Source organism: Hydra viridissima, unplaced genomic scaffold (assembly GCF_058129835.1).
Source record: "Hydra viridissima isolate aposymbiotic clone 2 unplaced genomic scaffold, HvirCarnegie_v1 scaffold_1, whole genome shotgun sequence".
NCBI lineage: Eukaryota > Metazoa > Cnidaria > Hydrozoa > Anthoathecata > Hydridae > Hydra > Hydra viridissima.
This window is the reverse complement of record NW_028324300.1, coordinates 37,786,054-37,805,639: the sequence shown is the minus strand read 5'-3', so window position 1 is coordinate 37,805,639 and position 19,586 is coordinate 37,786,054. Positions and strand designations below refer to the sequence as shown.

Below are 19,586 nucleotides of genomic sequence, written 5' to 3'. Positions count from 1 at the left end.
AGGTATTTTAAAGAATTTATTAAATTATTTTTTTCAAATGAAATTACTTTTTTAGTACATTTTTATTCATCACAAAATCTATAACAAATTGTTTTCTGAAAAATTATATATTTTCCTTTTTTTTTCTGTATACTTCTTTTCTTTAATCAAACATTTTTCAAGGATTTTGCTAATCAAAATTTTGATTTTTACTTTGCAAATATTTTTATAAAAGTATTAAATTCAAAATTATTTTTCTTTGTTCTTTTTAGAAAATTGATTTAATTTTATGAATTATAATTAATAATCTATAATTTTTTTTCTTTACTTGATAGTCTTACTTGCTCTTTAACATTTTGGGTGATGTCTAGCAAATCACACAAAAAGAAAAGATATTCATGTCAAATTTACACGGAACTAATAAGTTTCTATAAGAATTATTGTTTCATAAATTTGCATTTGTAAATTTGGTCTTTTTATTAGAAAAAAAAAATTATTTTCTCTTTTTTGAAGTGATTACTTTCCTTTTTGAATTAATTTAAATTAATTGAATTAATTTTAAAAAATTTAGAAAAAATTTAATTATCAATTATGTAATTATCTATTTATATCACCTTTTTTTTTTTTATATCTAAAAATACTTAACTTTAATTTTTTTTGTTACTTGATTACTTTCCTCTATTAATTCAATAAGATTTTTTGTATTTTTACATTGCTTAACAATAAATTAATAGAAATGTTACAATTTATCATTAAGCAATATATTAAAGTCTTTTTTTTTTTAGCTACCTAATAAAACTAAGATTATAAGAATTTGCACCAGAAAATAGAAAATGGTAATTTTTATGTGTGAATATAAGTTTATACTTTTAAAAACACCTTTAACTTATTGACATCTTTTGTTTTTTACATATATTTCAGTTTAATGCAGGCGTAAATATTTTTATATTGTTTTTTTCCAGGGTGAACGAAAGGGAGTAAACAAATATTACCCCCCTGACTATGATCCTTCAAAGGTGTGTTTTTATTTCTTCTGCCATACTATTACCCTTCAAAGATGTATTAAGTGTCACAATTTTAAATGACTTGATTATCTTTTTATCCTTTATTTATTATTTCTTTTGTTCTTTTATCTAGTGTGACATTACTTATATCCTCTTTTATTTCTTTTCCAAAATAAAATCATCTCTGTTAATATAAACAGCTAGCAATTATTATTAGGGTGGGCTCAACAAATTCCTTGGAACTCATGCATTAAGAGAACGAGCAAGAAAATTGCACGAAGGCATTCTTATAATTCGGTAATAATTAATCATCCTTATTTTAATTGTTTTTAAAGTTATTTTAATTATGTTGTTATTTACAATTTTTGGTGAGAATCAGTAAAAATGATTCACTGTGTGTACTCTCCTTTATTTTAATTTTTTCCTAACGTGTAAGTTAGAAGATGACTAGCTTAATAGGATACAGCAGCCTTTTTCTACTAATTGTCAAGTACTTTTCTGAACAATATTTGGGGATTTTTCAAAACAAGAAGCAATCAAGGTTCTCTATGTGAGTGGACAATAATGGTCTCAATGCGCTTTTAATAAAAGAGTGCTTTCAAAACGATTTAAGTTTTAATGCAAAATTTTTATGGTTGTTAAGTTGTGTGACGATTTGGTGAAGAGGTTGTTGAAATTCTTCTCCCATGAAGATTAGTTTGGCAATAAAAAATGGCTAAAGTAGATCCTCAGCAACATTTCATCATAAAGATTTGACATTTTGAAAACGAATTTTGTAGTTAACAGCTTATTTTTACATAACGGATTTGTTGAATTATTTATATTTTTTTCTTAGGTTTGAAATGCCATTTAACATTTGGTGCCTGGGATGTGGTAAACACATCGGGATGGGTACTTTTGATATTTCTATGTTTTTTTTGTTTTTATGTTGCTTCGTTTTTCTGTAAATTTCTTTTTAAATTCTATTTAAATTTATGTGTTTTTCTAATGTTATTTTTTCAGGGGTTCGATACAATGCACAGAAACGCAAGATGGGTTATTATTACACCACGCCTATCTACAAGTTTCGGATGAAATGCCATTTATGCGATCAACATTTTGAAATACAAACTGACCCTAAGGTAAATTCAATTTGTTTTGTATTTTTGTAAATAATAAATTTTACTTGTTATAAATTAGAATATTATTACACATGCATATTATTTTCATACGTATAAATTTCTTAATGCTTCTTACCTAATTAAATTCGTCTTTGTCATTTTTTTAAATTTAGAACTGTGATTATTTATTACTGAGTGGATGCCGCAGAAAAGAAGAAAGATGGGATACTGAAGCGGCTGGAAATGTACAGTCTATGGGTCAGTTATTTTAGGAAGTATATTTAAGAAATCCGCGTTTTTACATAACGTATTTTTCGTTTCGCACACATGGTGTAATTAGTTTTATTTTTCTTTATATGTATATATATAAAATGTATTATATATTTGAATTTCTTTTGAACAGAACGAGGAATGAAACAAAAACTTATGTCAGATGCAATGTTTAAACTTGAACACGAATCTACTGACAGTCTGAAAGCTAAAAAAGTCGCTCCTACTTTAACAAGGTTAGAAGAGCTAAGGGAAGATTGGAGTGATGATTTTGGAATTAATCAATTATTGAGAGAAAAGTTTCGAAATGAGAAAAAAGAAATTCTTCAGAACGAAGTAATTTAATATTTGATTGGTATAAATTTCGTGTTAAATAATTTTAATTTAAACATGTAAAGATATTTTCTCTATTACACTAAAACATTTACTTTTATTTTAGTTTCCTAATTAGTTTAGTCTCCTAATTTACTTTATAACATTTCTGTTTACAATAGGCAGAATCGAGTGCTTTCAAACTGAAATCCAATCTTCCGGAAGATTTGACGCTTGTCAAGGAATCTGAAGAAGATATTGAAAAAGCAAAGCGAGTAAACTTCGGTGAAGGTTTGTTGCTGTAACTTTCTGTTTCTTTTTTAAATATGTACATTTTACATATTATATATAGTTTATATATTTATTATATGTATGTAAGTTTATTTTCTCTATAAAACGGATTTAACTTTTAGTTGCCATGCGACCAGACCTCCTCTACAAACATAAAAGGAGAACGATAAAACAATCTTCCATATTTGATTCGCCCAATCAAGATGTTAAAGTTCAACTTGCAAAATCACTCGCTCGTAACTCCGTCAATAAACACCACAAGGTAAAGTCCACTTTTAATCAGTATGGAGTGAAACTAAAGACAAAATCTGAGTCAAAACAATCGGAATATGAAAGCAACGATAACAAACAAAATGTTCCAAATACACTATTGGCTCCTCTGGGAACTCCGTCGGATCTTTCGAAAACGGTGTCAGATCTTCGATCGTCTTCTTGTAATGAAGCAACAACAGCTTTTGTTGATGAAAGACGCTCGGAGGGTTTTATAAATGAAGCATTAACTTCTTGCGATCCTCTCCAAGTTGTAACTTGTTCTATTACAACAGAAAGTACATTACCCGAAAATCCTGATGATAGAAATCTCATGAGTTTTTCAAAACCCTTTTCAACTTTATGTACTAAAGAATCGATGCTTTTAGTTGATTATGATTCTAGTGAGAGCGGAGCCGAAAGTTGAAATCCAATCTAATGTTATTTCCTTTTATAATCTTGTCTTCGTACGTCATTCGTACGTCATTTGAATGCGTTTTTTAATCAAATTTATCTTAAGCGCGCGAACTTATACAACGTTGTCAAACGACATGTCTTTTTTATTTCTTATTTAGCTTAAAGTTAAAATGTCAATATTTTCAAAAAAACTTTCAAAGCGCGTTCAAAAAACAAACAATAAACTAAAAACTTCAAAATTCAAAACATCGTCCGTGAGCAATTAGCTCTGGATTTCATAAAGCAATCTTTCAAAGAATTGGAAAAGGGGTCTTATATCCGGACTAACTTTAAGTAAATCAAAATACAACTCCGATAACTTTTTGTTGTTTTCACGTAGATCATAAGATAGTTAAATATAAGTTTATTAGCTGCTTGGACTAGTATTTGAATTTTCGTATATACTAAAATTATGATTAAATGGAAAAATATTTAAAATTATTAAACATTTTGGTTAGTAATTTATTTGCCGTTTCCGTAAAAGTTGCCGTTTTAAAAATCGTCAACTTTTACGGGTGGAAATTGTTTCTTAACTAGAAAAGATTTATTCGTGGTTTAAGTACTTTTTGAGCTCGGTCTTCAAATATTCCAATGGATTATAATTAATCTATATTTACATCCATCAGGATGATATAAAAATAGTATATAAAAAAACCGCAGTACATTATCTGGCTCTACAAAACAAGGAGTCTACAAAAGAAAAATTTAAGAAACCTTAACGCTGAAGAAATTACATGAATTTTAAAAACTTTTTCCCTAAGCATTTTTTGGATTGCTTCGATAAGTCAAACGGAAAATTGTACCCAACTACAAACTCAATAAGATTAAATGCACCCAATGAGAGTGGAAGAACGGAAAGAAACGAACTTTATTTTTTATTTGAAACGAATCAAACTTTTTTCTGATTAAAACAATATTACTAAACAATGCTCGTATTTTAAAAAAGTAATATAAACACAAAAATCGATTAAAAGTTGAGGGTGGGGTAAGGAATGGGGGATTTTTTTACGTTTTTACTTAGAATAGTACAATTTTTTATCAGAATATTCTGATATTTATCACAGGAAATATATTTATATTGTAAAATTATAAAACATCCCTATAATTCAATGTTAAAAATTTGTGATGTTACTTTTCCTAAAGGAGGGAATCATCAAGCCTCTGAGAAGAGAGTTTTGCAGTAACGTTATTCTAAGGTTCGGTAAAAATAACGGGCCTAAGATTTATCAAGAAGGCAAAAGTAAAATCTCTAATTTCTCCTACAATAAAGGTTTTTAACCCTACTTTTAAAATCACTTTAAACTTTTGTTTCTAATGCAGAAGCTGCTTGTCAATGAGTCGCCATACAACAATTTATACCGGTATTGTATACCGGTATTATTTTACCTTGATTTAAAGTCCTGTTAGCGTATTCTTAAGATGGATAATTTTTAAACGGACCTGAGTTTGCTTCAGTTAAAGTTTTTAATGTTGAGTTAAATGTGATTTTGTAGCTGTGCGTTTATGTCAGCCCAAATTTGCAGCATGACGCAGCTATGACGTAGTTAGCACTTAGGATTTATTTGTTTGCTTTTCTAATATATAAAAAAAAAAAATAGATTCCATATAGGTTGGATTTGAAAAGACTTTTCTGGAAATTTTAAAGAATTTGTCGAAAATACATTGATCAAAGGAAAATTGTATGATTTAAATTTTTGGTTTAAATTTTTTAAGTTGATTTCTTAGTTTAATGCTTTCATATTCATCTTCAGTAAATAAAAAGTAGCCTTTTTTAAAGTAGGATTTAATAACATTGATAAAAGTTAAAAATTGTAGCGTGGTTATCATCAACAGAAATTTGAAATGATTTGATATCAATGGAAAGATTTAAACTCTGTCATTTTGACTGCGTTTAAATCTTTTCATTGATACCATAATAATAATCACCTCTATATGACAATCGCCTCTATATGACAATCGCCTCTATATGACAACCGCTTCTATATGACAATAACATTCTTTCCCACAAGCCAAAGTAGTCTCTAACCATCTTTTTTGCAAATTTCCTCATCGAGTTTTTTTGACGATAATATTTTATACAATACAGTTGTAAGCGTGAGAAGAGTCGGCTGAACATATGTTTATAATCTTTCAGTGTCGCATCAGGGCTGCAGGCGCATGCGCATAGAAATTATATGATTTTTGTGTTGTTTTTTTTTTTTTTTACTAATTTTGTAACATTTGTAACTATACCCTGGGCCGGGGTAAGTTGGCACAATTTTGTTTTGGAGGCCTTTTTTGGACCACAAACTTTTTGAATTTTGAATCCTTATTAACTAAAAATTATAATTATAAATAATATATAACCCTTATTAATTTAAAAATTATTAATGAAAAGTTATTAAATTAGTTGGCGGTCTCACTTCTTTTGCTTGCTAGAAATTTGATTGAGTTTTTATTTAATGTTGCAAAAAAAAGTTTCTAGAAAAATCAACTTGATTGACAAAAAAGGAATTTATAGGTTAATCAAGACCAAAAGAAATTTTAAAATCAAATAAAAACTGGTAGATTTACCTATATCTTTCTTGAGTATGCAATCCTCACAAGGACATGAGGAATCTTTTTTCCATTTTATAGCAGCAATATTGTGTTATTATTTTAATTTAATTAAATTTAATTTTTTGTATTTTATTAATTTTAAAATTTTGAATCCTTATTAGGTATAATTTGTTTTACTCATCAAGAAGTTTATTAAAGTTGAAGGAGGAAAATAAACATCTTTTTTCCAATAGCGCACGTGTTATTAGCTTAGTAACACAGTAAATAACTGGAGTTTTTGAAGGTGTGTGCTGAGCACAGATATCATGATATCAGAAATCTGTGATATCTTTATTTTAATTTAGCTGCTGCAAGATTAATTGTTGAGTAAGATGTCTTAGTTCCACCTAAAGATATTAATTTCATTGAATCATCCTCAAACAGTAGGTAACAGTTTGGGTCGCTTCAGTGATTGAGATCAAAGAACAAACTATTTTAAAGGAGATGTTAGACAGCTAAAGCTATAGAACCTATTGAATCTGTTGAATCTGAGAATCTGTTGCATGTGCAAAATAATTTACAAGACCTTTTTTAGAGCAAAAACTTAGAAACTTAGAAAACATCTCTATAGCTTACATTCAATAAAGTTTGTAATTAAAAGTTTATATTTATATAGATTTATGTTCAATAAAACTTCAGTTTTCATTCATTCCTTAACATATTAAAAGATTTTTATGACAAAAAAAGTTTGTATTTCTTTATTCAATAAAATGTAGCTTGTTTTAGATGTTTTGCTGCATTTATTACAGCAAAACCAGATGTACTAATAAAATTATAGTAACCAAAAAAAAATCTTAATAAATGATTAAATTACGGTTACAATATTTATAGTAGATGTTTCTTTAAAATTTTTTGTAGTTGCCATTAAAAATGAGTTTTTATACTTTAAAATAAACACGATGTCAACTCATATAGTTTTTCTTTCACCTTTTTTTTTAAAGTTCTTTTATTTTTTGACATTTTATAGTTTTGAGAAACCCCGCAAACTATACTCGCGTCGGGCCCCGCATTTTTTCGATCTGGCCCTGCTTGCAGAAAGAGGCCAAACACGCAATAATTTAATGGCTGATAAGATGTTAGTTACTGCAGACAGATTATCAGTATCTGTAACTAGCACAGAGTTTGATACCGGAGATGATCTATTTGTTGTTGTAGAACCACTGAGAGTGGTAATGAAGGAAGTATGGCAGCAAAAAAATAAAAAATGGCAGCATTTGTATTATGAATCTCCTGAAATACTTTGAAGCTGTTGACGTAAGATTCTGTTCTGTAAGTAAATACTGGAAATGTGGTGCAATTGGAGAAAAATTCTGGAAAAAATTCTTAATCAACGATTTCTTCAGTTACTGCGTAGGCACCAAGATAAACAATTTTTGAGCTTTTAAAGCAATTTCAAAGGAAAAAGTCTGTAAGCGTTGTCAAAAAGTTGCTGAAAGATTTTCAGCAGATATGAATTTCATACAAAGCTTTATGCCAATGGCACTGTAAAGAAGTTCAAATGATTTCCTAAGTGAGACCTTACTGTGGACAAAAAATGAAGGGAAAATGCTTTGTAACCTCTGAGTATGAGATTTTTTCCATGTATATTGCAATAACATATAATAATATGGAGTTTTTTCTCCAGGTATTAATAATATATAATAATATGGAGTTAACTTCTTTTTTTTTTTTTTTTGAAGGAAATTAAAAATTATATTTTAGGAAAAATTAGCATTTTTAAAAATGTTTGGCGTTCTATATGAACGATAAATCAGAGAAATTAAAGAATTTTCAATTCTGTTAGCCTGGTACCTGTCGCAATCCAAGTTTTATGACCTAGGCCATACACATTCTAGTGCTTGATATATAATCCATAGTTATTGAACACCTGACTCCTAAAAAGAAAAATAAGATCTTAAAGATAGCGTTTTTGTAGCTATATGCTATGATCCTGCCTTCCTTAAATCCAGCAAATCAGAAGATGCTGTGCTCGATTATCTAAATGGGTTCAAAATAGAAGCTCTTTCTGCTGCTACTGTCTCCAAGGATATTAAATTATAGGACTTAACTATCAAGCAGAGTTGGCTATTCTTTTTTACTTATAGAACACACCAAATCTGTTCGAGAATGGTATTCAATAAGTGATTTCTTAGCTCCACATTCAGCATTTGATTCAGTTGGTTACCAATGATTGCACAGAAAGTTGTCAGGAACTGAGAACTGCGAACAAACTTTTCAATCAAACTGGTAATTGTTTTTTAGTTGTTTGATTTCGTTGTTTGCTTACAGGAAAGTAATAGTGCTTATATTGATATTCACAAACCCCATTCCTATGACGTTTATTTATAATTCAAATTCGTTTGATTAAATAAATATTTGGAAAAAACAAAATAAATTTGTTTTTTGCAGTGAATTATGGGACACATGGCATTTAAATGATCAGTAACATAGTCGATTAAAAAGTAGAACGTGCGAAGAATATTTAATAGCCCGGGTGAATAAAAATGAGCAATTGCTTTTACTCAGTAATTGGTCAACTTTACTTGAATAAAAACTTTAGGAGTTTTTCTCATATTTTTATTCACGTAAACTTAAGCAATTTACTCAGTAACTGATCAACTTTACGTGTATAAAAACTAAAGCAAAGTTGTTGAAGTTTTTGCCATATTCAACTACGAACCCCCGATATTAAATTTTGTTTATTGTTATTTGTTTATTGTTATTTGTTTATTGTTATTTGTTTATTGTTATTTGTTTATTGTTATTTGTTTATTGTTATTTGTTTATTGTTATTTGTTTATTGTTATTTGTTTATTGTTATTTGTTTATTGTTATTTGTTTATTGTTATTTGTTTATTGTTATTTGTTTATTGTTATTTGTTTATTGTTATTTGTTTATTGTTATTTGTTTATTGTTATTTGTTTATTGCTATTTGTTTATTGTTATTTGTTTATTGCTGTGCATCAACAATATTCAAAATTAAATATCAGGGGTTCAACATCAACATGCTTATAAACTTGTTGACCGAAGTTACAAGTTATAGATGGTTTTTTTTTTCTTTTGTATTTTTCCTTTGTAAATCTCCTGGCTGATTGCCAGGAGATATACAAAGGGATTAAAAATGATAATAAGTTCATAACTAGAAAATTTGATAAAAATAATTCAATAACGTCCTCAACTCTGGTTACTAGATTAAAAATCTTAACAATTCTTTTTTTTTTTTGAAAATATATATATATATAAAAAAAAAGAAAGTCTTGAATTCAGAAGGTAGACCTTTAATTTTGATATCAAATTGAGATTCAATTTGATGTCAAAGTTGATAATCTACTTTTCCCAGCTCTTCTTTTACCGAAGAAGCATTTCCCCAGGTCTTCTTTTACCGAAGAAACATTTCCCCAGCTCTTCTTTTATCGAAGAAGCATTTCCCCAGCTCTTCTTTTACCGAGGAATCTTTGTTGTAAAACTCTTTTTCAAACAGTTTTTACTTTGATATTTTCGGTTAAAAAAACTCGCACATTTAAAAAAAATTATATAAAATAAATAAATATTTTATTAGGTTTTAAAACAAAAAAAATTAAAAAATTATAAACTAGAAATTTTAAATTTCAAGAAGGAGGAGCATACTCATGAGGGGGGGCGCTAAAATTATGAAGGAGTAAAATTCACGAGAAAAAAAATTGCTTGATAAAGGAGGCAAAAACCAAAAAGCACGTGGTTTTTGAACTTTTGTGTTCATATTTTTTAAAAATCGTTTTATAGGTGATGAAAAAAAAAAAAACAAATAATTTTAAAGATCGAAAAAATGAACACAAAGCGATTAAATCTTTTTTTTTTTTTTTTTTCGGCGAATAATTTATAAAACATTAAAATTCAGCTTTGAAATTTCATATTTCTACTTTATTGTTGGTACCCGTTTTTGACTTGCGCATTGTTAGAACTTCACTGACGACTTGATTTTCCAATGTCGAACTTAGCTTCATTAAAATGATTTCTTTCGTTTCTTCTTTTCGTCAGTAAGAAACTTTTAAAACAATAAAAAAAAAAAAAAAAAAAAAAAAAAAATAGAAAAAAAAAATTATGATAAGAATGCAAGAAAATTGAAATTGTCAAATCAAATTTTAAAATAATTATTATAACTATCAAAATTAACAATCATTATCATAAATAATTATTCGTAAATAGTGATGCAAAAATAAGTATGTAGAAGAAGTTCAAAAACTTTAAAATTACAGCATAAAAAAAGTATTCAGAAATCTAAAAACATTTATTATATTAGTTAGTTGTGATTGTTTTTACAACAGCTAGTAACATCATTTATTACATCTTTTCATACCGCCATACTTACCAGACGTACCTCTTCACTCTGCACTTTTTAAAGAAGTGTGAAGCGATTTATACTATATTATTGAGTTAATATAAAATAGTGGCATCGAAGTATCTTGGTATGAATTCAAGACACAGGATTTTAAAAAGTTGAAAATATTACAATGTGACTAAAAATATTCAAAAGCATATTCTTTTTTTTTTGATAAATAGATTCTTAAGTTAATGTCTGGCTCGGCGCTGTTGCGAATGGTAAGAAAATATGACTACAAAATGATTACTTTTTTCGTCTCCAATCCAACAAATGTTTACGAGAATTATCTTTTTAATTGTCTATTGTATAATTTACAATGAAAAAAAACCTCGTGGCGTTGTACGGTTAAATAGTGGCTTTATGTTACCACGTCTTAAGGCTTTATCACCATGACGATTTTTTTAAATCTTTTTTTTTTCTGAGACCCGTTTTTAAATTACCATGCAGCAGCTGTGATATTCTGTAATCAAGGTATTTTGCAAACTTGTGTTAGCTCTATTATTTTAGTGAAAGGTTGGTATAGCTGGAGATTAAACAATAGATCATAATAAGATTATAGGTGTAACTATCCTAAGATATGCTAAGATAATAAGTTTGCCAAAATTTTCATTAGAAGGAGGAGTGTTCGCTAGACCGTATTCTTTCTTTCGACTTAAAATAGTCTATATAATGATGTCGCCTTTTACTTAGGCGAAATAGTCTAGGCGAAATATCTTTAGTATCTTTTGCTTGTTAATCTCAAAGTTTTCGGTAATTAAGAACTTTTATGTCCATCTCAGTCCGAGAATTCTTATGTCCATCTCAGTCCGAGAATTTTATGTCCATTTCAGTCCGAGAATTTTATCGCCTTTTTTTTTTCTGTATGGAACTTTAACAAAAATTAAAAAATGAAGGTATTTCAAATGAAAATCTTAACAAATTGAAGAAAAAAAATTTTTTAATGATTAAAAGAAAAAGATAAATTATTTCTAAGACTTTTAAAATCTGTTTTGTAGCACATTCTATAAATTTTTCAAATAAATCAGCTCTAAGCTAAATCCTTCTAAATTTAATTACTTATATTAAAAAAACAGAAAAGGTTCTGTATTATTGTATTAAAATGTTTTCACTTACAGGCTTCTCGACATAAAAAGTTCTTAATATTTGTAATATTTACACTTATAAAAACATAAATTGTTTGAAACTTATAATTCGTGTATATATCTCAAAAAGTTATGACGTATTAATTTGTTAACTCATTTATTTTAATTTTTTTAATTTTAGTTTTTTAATTTTATTAACTTTTTACAAAATTTTGAGAAACATGTTCCGCACTAATAACGTAAAATCTTTGGTGAATAAATCAAGTCCATTACTAAATGTAACCACCTATGCGCACATGCTGTAAAATAATAATTGTTGTTCGAACCCGGGCTCAGCAATTAAACCCTTGTCTTCCGCAGAAGCTGTTAACTAATTTTCATGATTTTTTTCAATATACAACATTTAGTTAACTTATTAGATAGATATTTATTCATAAGATAAAAGTTGCATTAATAAGACCATCTTGTTGCATGAATTTAATGTGAAAATTAAAATCTAATCTTAACCACTGTGTTGAATCAGAACCTAATCAAAATTCTTTTATTGTGATGCCATTTGGAGGAACAATTTTCCTCCCGAAAAAAATGTCGACACTTTAAAATTTCTTTTGTCACTTAAATATTAAATAGTTGTATCAGCTTGGATGGTAGTAAAAATAATAAATTGTTGCATTAGGTAGGATGAATGGTAAAAAAAAACAACGTGTTAGTTATCGGTTGTACATACGACAGTAGCGGATAGTTGCAAAAGTGCGACATTTATTAAGAGGCTAAAATCTTCTCCAACCATTCTTTATTGAGCTACGTTTTGAAAAAAAGAATGTTGATGGCGAATAAGTTTTCAGTTTTTCAACAAGTGCTTCTCTACTCTCTGAGTTCAACAAAATCTATCAGCCGGATGATTAAATGCACTTTGATGATGGAAATTATTTTGGTTCGATGAAATATATTCACAACGCTTCAAGTAATTTCACCAATATTGGATTGTAACTGCCGTAAACACGTTATACAGTAAACTCCCGGTTGTTCGAACTAGCACTTATTTGAATTTCCCGCTTATTCGATGCAATTTTCCTTCCCTGTGAATTTTTCTTAACAAACTAACAAACTCAGTTATTCGAAATTTCGGTTATTCGAAGTAAATTCTTATTCTCTTCGGAGGTTCGAATAACCGGGAGTTTACCTGGCGTTTTTGTATACACCATTATTGTATACGGCAAAGTATCATGAACGAGTCTAAAAAATTTTTTCATCTGGTGTAAAAACTGTTTGTTTCGCTTACTTTCCAAGTGACATTTTGGTTACTAAAGATACATTTTAGTTGTTTGAGACGAATCCAACACCCGTTGGTTATATTAGATGAATTTTCTGTACGAAATTTCAAGTTATCTTACGCCAGAAAACTGATGTAAAAACACGCGCTTTTTGAGTTCAGAACACGACTCCCTGTAAGCAAAACACTTACCTTTAAATCGCGATCACTCTTAAAACATGATTTATAAAAATCATGCGCTCGAACGGTTATTAATACTTCTCATCAAATAACAGAATTATATACTTTTAATTGCATTACAAAATTAAATAATTTTACATTTATAAGAAAAAAAAAACATATACACGTAAATTTTGACGTGGCGGTAGTGGAAGCATTATTACGCTATATCCGCGCTGGAGGTACCCTTGTTGCAAGACATCGTTGAAACACGTTTTTTACAAACATGTTTTATAATTTATTTCTCCCCAGTCAGCACACTACGTTGAAACAACGTCGAAATAACGTTGATCGACGTTGATCAACGTTGTTTCAACGTAGTGTGCTAACTGGGTCATGCTAAACCAACTGGGAGATAAAAACTTAAATTAACATTTAAAATCACGCTTTAAGAGAAATTTTAAGTTCTTCGATGGAGATAAAAAAACAAAATTTAACTTAAGGGTTGACATCGTTTTCATGAAAAGTATTAGCTATTTTATCTATTTTAAAAAAAAAGCTGGAAAGCGTGTTTTAAATATTGTAAATAACATGATATAAGTAATATAAACGTGTAAGCAAATAAAAACAATGTAAATGAAGGCTAAAATGTGGTCAAGCAAGAGAAGTATTTTTAAAGAAAAAAACAACGATTTAGAATTTTTTTTTTTGAAGCCACTAAAAATTTATCTCCGCAAGTAGATTGACGTTTGATATAAATATGCAGAACATTTGAGTAGTTGAATATGCTCTTAGTACCTCTGACTTTTTTTTTTTTAAATTTTCTCTATAGAATTGCTTTTATTATAACTATTGATAGATTATCTTTTTGTTTTAATTACATGGAGGTATAAGCATAATTGTTACTCTATGTAATAAAATTGTTGTTGTTGTTATTAATGCGGCTATGCTGTACGAGTTTAATAAGTATAATATTATATAGAATACTTATAAACCTAATTTAACACGACCTAAACTACGACAATAAACTACGACAATTAAAATGGAGTCATAGTAAAAATTAAATCTCTATAGAAAGTAGTTTACGATCGAGGTTTGCCGTTTAAAAACGTAAAAACGGAAATAAATTTCTCCGCGACGTCTGACTATGGCGAAAACAAATGTTTGATAAGAGTTATATAAGCGTTAATCATTAAATCTTTTACTTTTTGACGCAATATTTGTTTCATTTCTGAAACAGTGAAAACTTTTGCGTTGACATTTGTCACGTTTTGAGTAAATTATATTTCTCAGTTATATACTCAGTAACTTCCTTGCGAAGCTCGCTTTCAGTAAAAAAAATAAACGATTTCGAAGATTAATCATTCTAAAATGATTCGTTGGCGCAATTTAACAAAGCGTCAAAAAATGTGCTATTGTAGCAATTTCAATACATTTTCAACATATACCACCTGCAATCTAAATAATTTATGTCACCGCTGGTCATTTAGCGGTTTTAACGCCGCTGACAAAGTTGAAAAAGTGATACTCAAACCTCGAAAATTTTACGTCAGTTTTTATTTCTAAAACCACCTGAGAATACTTAGTAGGCGCTTAAATTGTTAAAAATGAAGAAAATATTAGCTTAATTGTCTTAATCGAATTTGGTTTTGCAGCGTATAATTATATTTAATTATATTTAGTTGCGGTTTAAGTAATTCTGTCTCAGGAGACTTTTTCGTTAATGTCACTTATATTAATGATATTTTTTAATTTATTAATAAAGAATGAATTTAAAAAAAAAAAAAAAAAACATTAAGGTATAACCTAATTGTAACATTAAGTTTTTTTAAGGTTTTGTCCCAATTTATAACCCACTTGTGATTTTCATTATGAAATAATAGCTTACTGTGGGATAATTCAAAGATAAATTAATTTATCATTTTGAAAAGCCTAATAAATACTAATATAATGGTATTAGCTCTACTTAGAAAATTGTTAAGTCCATGATTTGTAAAAATACGTAAAAAAAAATAACACCATTTTCATTCTCTTCTCGAAGCGCCTTTTTTTAACGAGATCCGTTTATTTAGGTTTAAAATTGGCGCGTACTGTGACGCGAAAATAGTCTGCGCCGAGTTCAAAAGAAATTACAAAAAGTTCCGGCTAAAAAAAACTATATTCTGTTTCGTTCATTAACACTTTTTAATTCATTTTATTTTTTTACGAAAAGTTTATAAAATAAAAGAAAGTTGGTATTATGACTTTACTTCAATGCCGAATTTTGAAGCTCGACATTTTAGTATATGAAATGACGACAAAAAAAAAAGCAATTTGTGATTGGGTATTCATAAACAATAGCTAACAAAAGCGCACATGGTCTTAAAGTACTTATCATGCAAAATGTGTAACTTGTCATTAAGTAGCGTGCAAGCGTGAGAAGAGTATATAATTTAGTTCTGCTAAGCATTACAACGAGTTTAGATTTTTTTGGTAACTTTATATCTCAAGGAGACTTAGCTTAGCAACTCGATTCCATAAATGGCGCTATCCTTATGTAGAACAAAAGACTTATTTTCCAGTCGCGAAGGTTTGAATCTCGATCAGTATGTATTCAACTATAAAGCAGATAGCCAATTTTCTGTGTTTCGTGACTATCTCGGGCTTATAAGACTCATACAGCCAGAGCATCGTTACGTCGTGTCATCTTTAGAGTCACCTAGTGAATCTGTTGAAAATATGGATTTTATTTTTGACTATCCAAATGTAATACCATCAAACAGGCATCGAATTGATAGTTTAGATTCTGATGAAGCGAGTGAGAGTTCTTCTAATGAAGGCCGTTGTGACAATGAAGTCATATATGAAAATCTCAGTTCGTCTGGGGAATACTCACCTTACCGACAAAATAAAGTATCAGCAATGCATGAGAACGTTTTATCACAAACATATGCACAAACATTAGAGTCACTTATCGCCAATCAAAGTGTTGTCAGTCAACAAATACATAATCATGTACAACAACAAATTCAAAACAAAGCATTAAAAAATCTCAGCAAAACATCTGTTTGTGTGTTTTGTCGAAATAACGGCGAGTCAAGAGAGTTTTATAGCTCCCATACTTTAAAGGACAATGAGGGAAATACCACGTGCCCAATTCTCAGAGCTTATACATGTCCTCTTTGCAAGTCACACGGAAACCAGTCTCACACCATTAAATATTGTCCGAAGTATACTCCAAAACCGAAAACAGATAAATTATTAGGTATCAGTTTGCCATTGCTTTAGTTTGTACTAATTTTTTTTTTTTTTTTCTATTTAAAATGAAAGGAATTTATTTTGTTTTAGCAAACTAAGGTAAAAATATTTTTTTTTATTGTATATAGTTTAGTTTTTCTTGTGCGTTCTTGCTGCGCGAGATTTAGTTTATTCTGCTTACTTCATAATGCCATTTTTTTTTTTGGTAAGCGTGTTAAAGTTTTTATGTTCAGGTTTTCATTCATAGTTTTCATTCAACCCTTATAAGCTTTTCCTTAATTATCTCAGTTACGTTTTTTAAAGATATGTCCTAGCTTTTTATTAAAGTCTCCAAAATTTAATTAATGTTTATATAATAACCACGGAGTTAATCTCTGTTTTGAAGTTTATTAATTTTAGATTTGTCTCGTCTTACAAAATGTTAATATTTTTCTTATTCGATATAAAATAGCCAGCGTCATAATAAATGGTATTAAAACTTATTCCGGTGGGTTTCTTTAAAAACATAAATGAAACTGTTCATTGCTGGTTTCTTGAAAAAAGAAATTCACAGGTGTTGTATTGAACCTGTTACCAGTTGTCTTGAGCCTTGTACGTGCGTTCCGTTATATTTTTAACAGTTTTTAACAACGTGAGACGAAGCAGTGTATTCTTTTTTTCATTTTTAGTCTTAATTTTAGATAAAATTTAAAAGCGATTATTATTTTACGATTTGTACATGCAAGAATTTTGTGGTGTTAAAAACCCTTCATATTTGTGTTTATATATTTAAACGCTGTAAATAGCGTGCCAACGAAAGATTCTGTAATAGATTTTACACGATATTGTATTTAGTTTTTATTCAAATATAACGAATCAAGATTTTAAATTTTTAGTTGTTTTTGTTTTCAAAAAGAGATTTAAATCAGCTACATTATTAATGCTAACACATACAATTTTCTGCTATTACAGCAAGGGAATGAAAAGTATCATTAGGACAACTAAACCGCCTGCGCACTGAGAAAAAACAAGCCATGTTCACTGTGCCTCGTCTTAAGTTTATTTCATCGATGCTTCTCATTACAATCTTGCCTCAAACGTTAGAGCACTTTTTATAATCTCAACTTTTTTGCTACATCTACTTTTAAGTCCCTCGGTAATAACGTTTTTGAAAGACTAATAGAAAATAATGCCATTAAATTGCTTTCTTTTATTAGTTTTCCGAGCTAACATTCTTTTGTATTTAAATTCGACTCATTTTACTTCGGCGCTCGAAATCTTGAATTCACAGCGACGTCAATTACATTTTCACGAACTCTTACGGTTAAACTAAGTGGTCTGCGAACCGGTGTAGTTTAAAAAAAGCTAAAATTAAAAGGGACTTAGTATGAGTTTTTTCACCCGAAAAAAATTCACGAATTGCTTTACACTTTATTTTGTTTTTGCTTAAGGGTGGGTTCTAATCTTCTAAAGTAAATTAACTGAAGTTGGTTTACCTACTTTGCGCTTGTAGTTATTAGGCGTTACTGAAATTTACGCAATTACTGGAATATCTACAGCATATTGTACAAGTTGTGTATGATTTGGGCGAAGCGAAAACTAAGCGCCAAGGAATTCTTTTGAATTCTGCATGATATGTTATTTTCCCTGTAAGAATTTTAAGGAAAAACTTAGGTTAATTTTGTAGAATCACTAGTTGTTTTTTTAAATAATTGATTTAAATGACAAAACCAATGACGCTTGGGTTGCGCTTAAGATGGAGATATTTTTAAAACATTTTTTTATTCTAAAAGTATGTTCGCATTTTTACATGTGGGATATATTATTTTCCGCGGAACGTTTTAATTTCCGCAGCTCTTTTCAAAATCTTATATTTCTGTTTTTTACATGAAGTACAAGATAAATTGGGTTTTATTACGTTTTAATTAAAAAAAAAAAAAAAAATCGAATATAGTTTTTCTTAAGGTTTTCCGCAAAAATAGTACTTAAACTGATTGTGTTCCGCAGATGTACAAATGGTGAACTATATAAATTAACCTAGAAAAACGATCAATTGTATCACATTGATGCGAAACAAGTAGAAAGTATCATTGCTGTTGCTTCGAGAAGTAGAGTTCGCTTGGAACTTAAATAGATTTGTGATCAAATGGGGTTACAAAAACTTTAAGCGTGAAATTCACTTAGTTTCTTTTTCAATGGCCACTTAACATTTAGGTCGCCACAACGTCCATGAGGTGTCCCCTGAACGCCCTGTATCTGATAAGTTTGATATTTTATCTTGATTTGGACTATACAAGAATGTAATGCGATGAAAATTAGAAGACTTTGAAACTGAGATGCAGAGGCTATGGATTTCAATAAGGTAGAGTATTATAAAGAAGAGAAGAGCTTTAAGATGTTTTATGGCGCCTGATTGGTTTTCTATCGGAAGAGTTAGACGTTGTACCTTTACAACCAGTCAACTTTAATGCAGAATATAATTTACTGCGTTTCATTTGCTTTCCTCAAATAGATTAAGCACATGCTCTTTCTTAGTATAGACTTATCCGATATCATAGTTTCAAGGATAAACGAACTGATTTATTGTTTTTAGTCACCTTTTTTTCTTTTTCTTTTTTCTTTTTTTTAGGATATTGAAACCCAGTTTGAATATCATCCGTGCATAAATTCGCACAAAACATTTTACAGACAGTTTTTTCTTCAGGAACACATAAGAACTAGTCTACAAAGCTTAACTGTCTGTTTTTTATTCGTGAAGCCTGTTATTCAACGACAGTCCCGATATTCAATAGGAAATGTCCATCAAAGTGAAAGCAAAAATTCTCAACTTTTCCGTCAATTGTTATTTTCGGTCGATAGTTGCAACTGTCGTTTAAAAAATAAAATTTAAATGAATCTTAAAGCGCTTTAAACAAAATTATTGTTTGTCTTCGATTTAGTTAATTACTTAAATGATTAGTTAGTTAATTACATTTTAAAAAAATTAACTAATTGAAGACAAAGTAAAAAAAAAATAATAATAAATTTCTTTGCATCTTGAACTATAGAAGAGTTTTATCAAAGGAATCAGTGAGTAGAAATAGCTAGACACTGGACTTCGGTTTTTCACTTTTATTAACGGTTAAAATAAAATTTTTGTATAAGTTATTTAAAATAAATCTAATTTCCTGAAGTTTAACAAAATAGAACTTTTCGAATAGAATCTGTTTTAATCGAACAGCTGCTCTTGCGCAATGCCTTCAAACAAAGTAACATTATCTTTGCGAGGTATCGCAATT

The 19,586-nt window shown here is 28.9% G+C and overlaps 2 protein-coding genes across 2 annotated transcripts; both read left to right on the top strand.

Moving 5' to 3' along the window:
- Positions 1–747: 747 nt before the first annotated feature.
- Positions 748–4,365, top strand: LOC149894836 (coiled-coil domain-containing protein 130 homolog). The gene is made up of 9 exons (XM_090076680.1): positions 748–815; positions 942–995; positions 1,201–1,280; positions 1,819–1,874; positions 1,986–2,104; positions 2,257–2,341; positions 2,487–2,689; positions 2,848–2,956; positions 3,079–4,365. The coding sequence occupies exons 1-9, from the start codon at positions 813–815 to the stop codon at positions 3,630–3,632; spliced, it is 1,263 nt and encodes a 420-aa protein (XP_089932806.1). The 5' UTR covers positions 748–812; the 3' UTR covers positions 3,633–4,365.
- A 10,941-nt stretch (positions 4,366–15,306) lies between these two features.
- LOC145192275 (uncharacterized) lies at positions 15,307–17,197 on the top strand. The gene has a single exon (XM_080069489.2). It carries the CDS (start codon positions 15,613–15,615, stop codon positions 16,357–16,359), a length of 747 nt encoding a protein of 248 aa, XP_079925615.2. The 5' UTR covers positions 15,307–15,612; the 3' UTR covers positions 16,360–17,197.
- The last annotated feature ends 2,389 nt before the right edge of the window (positions 17,198–19,586 follow it).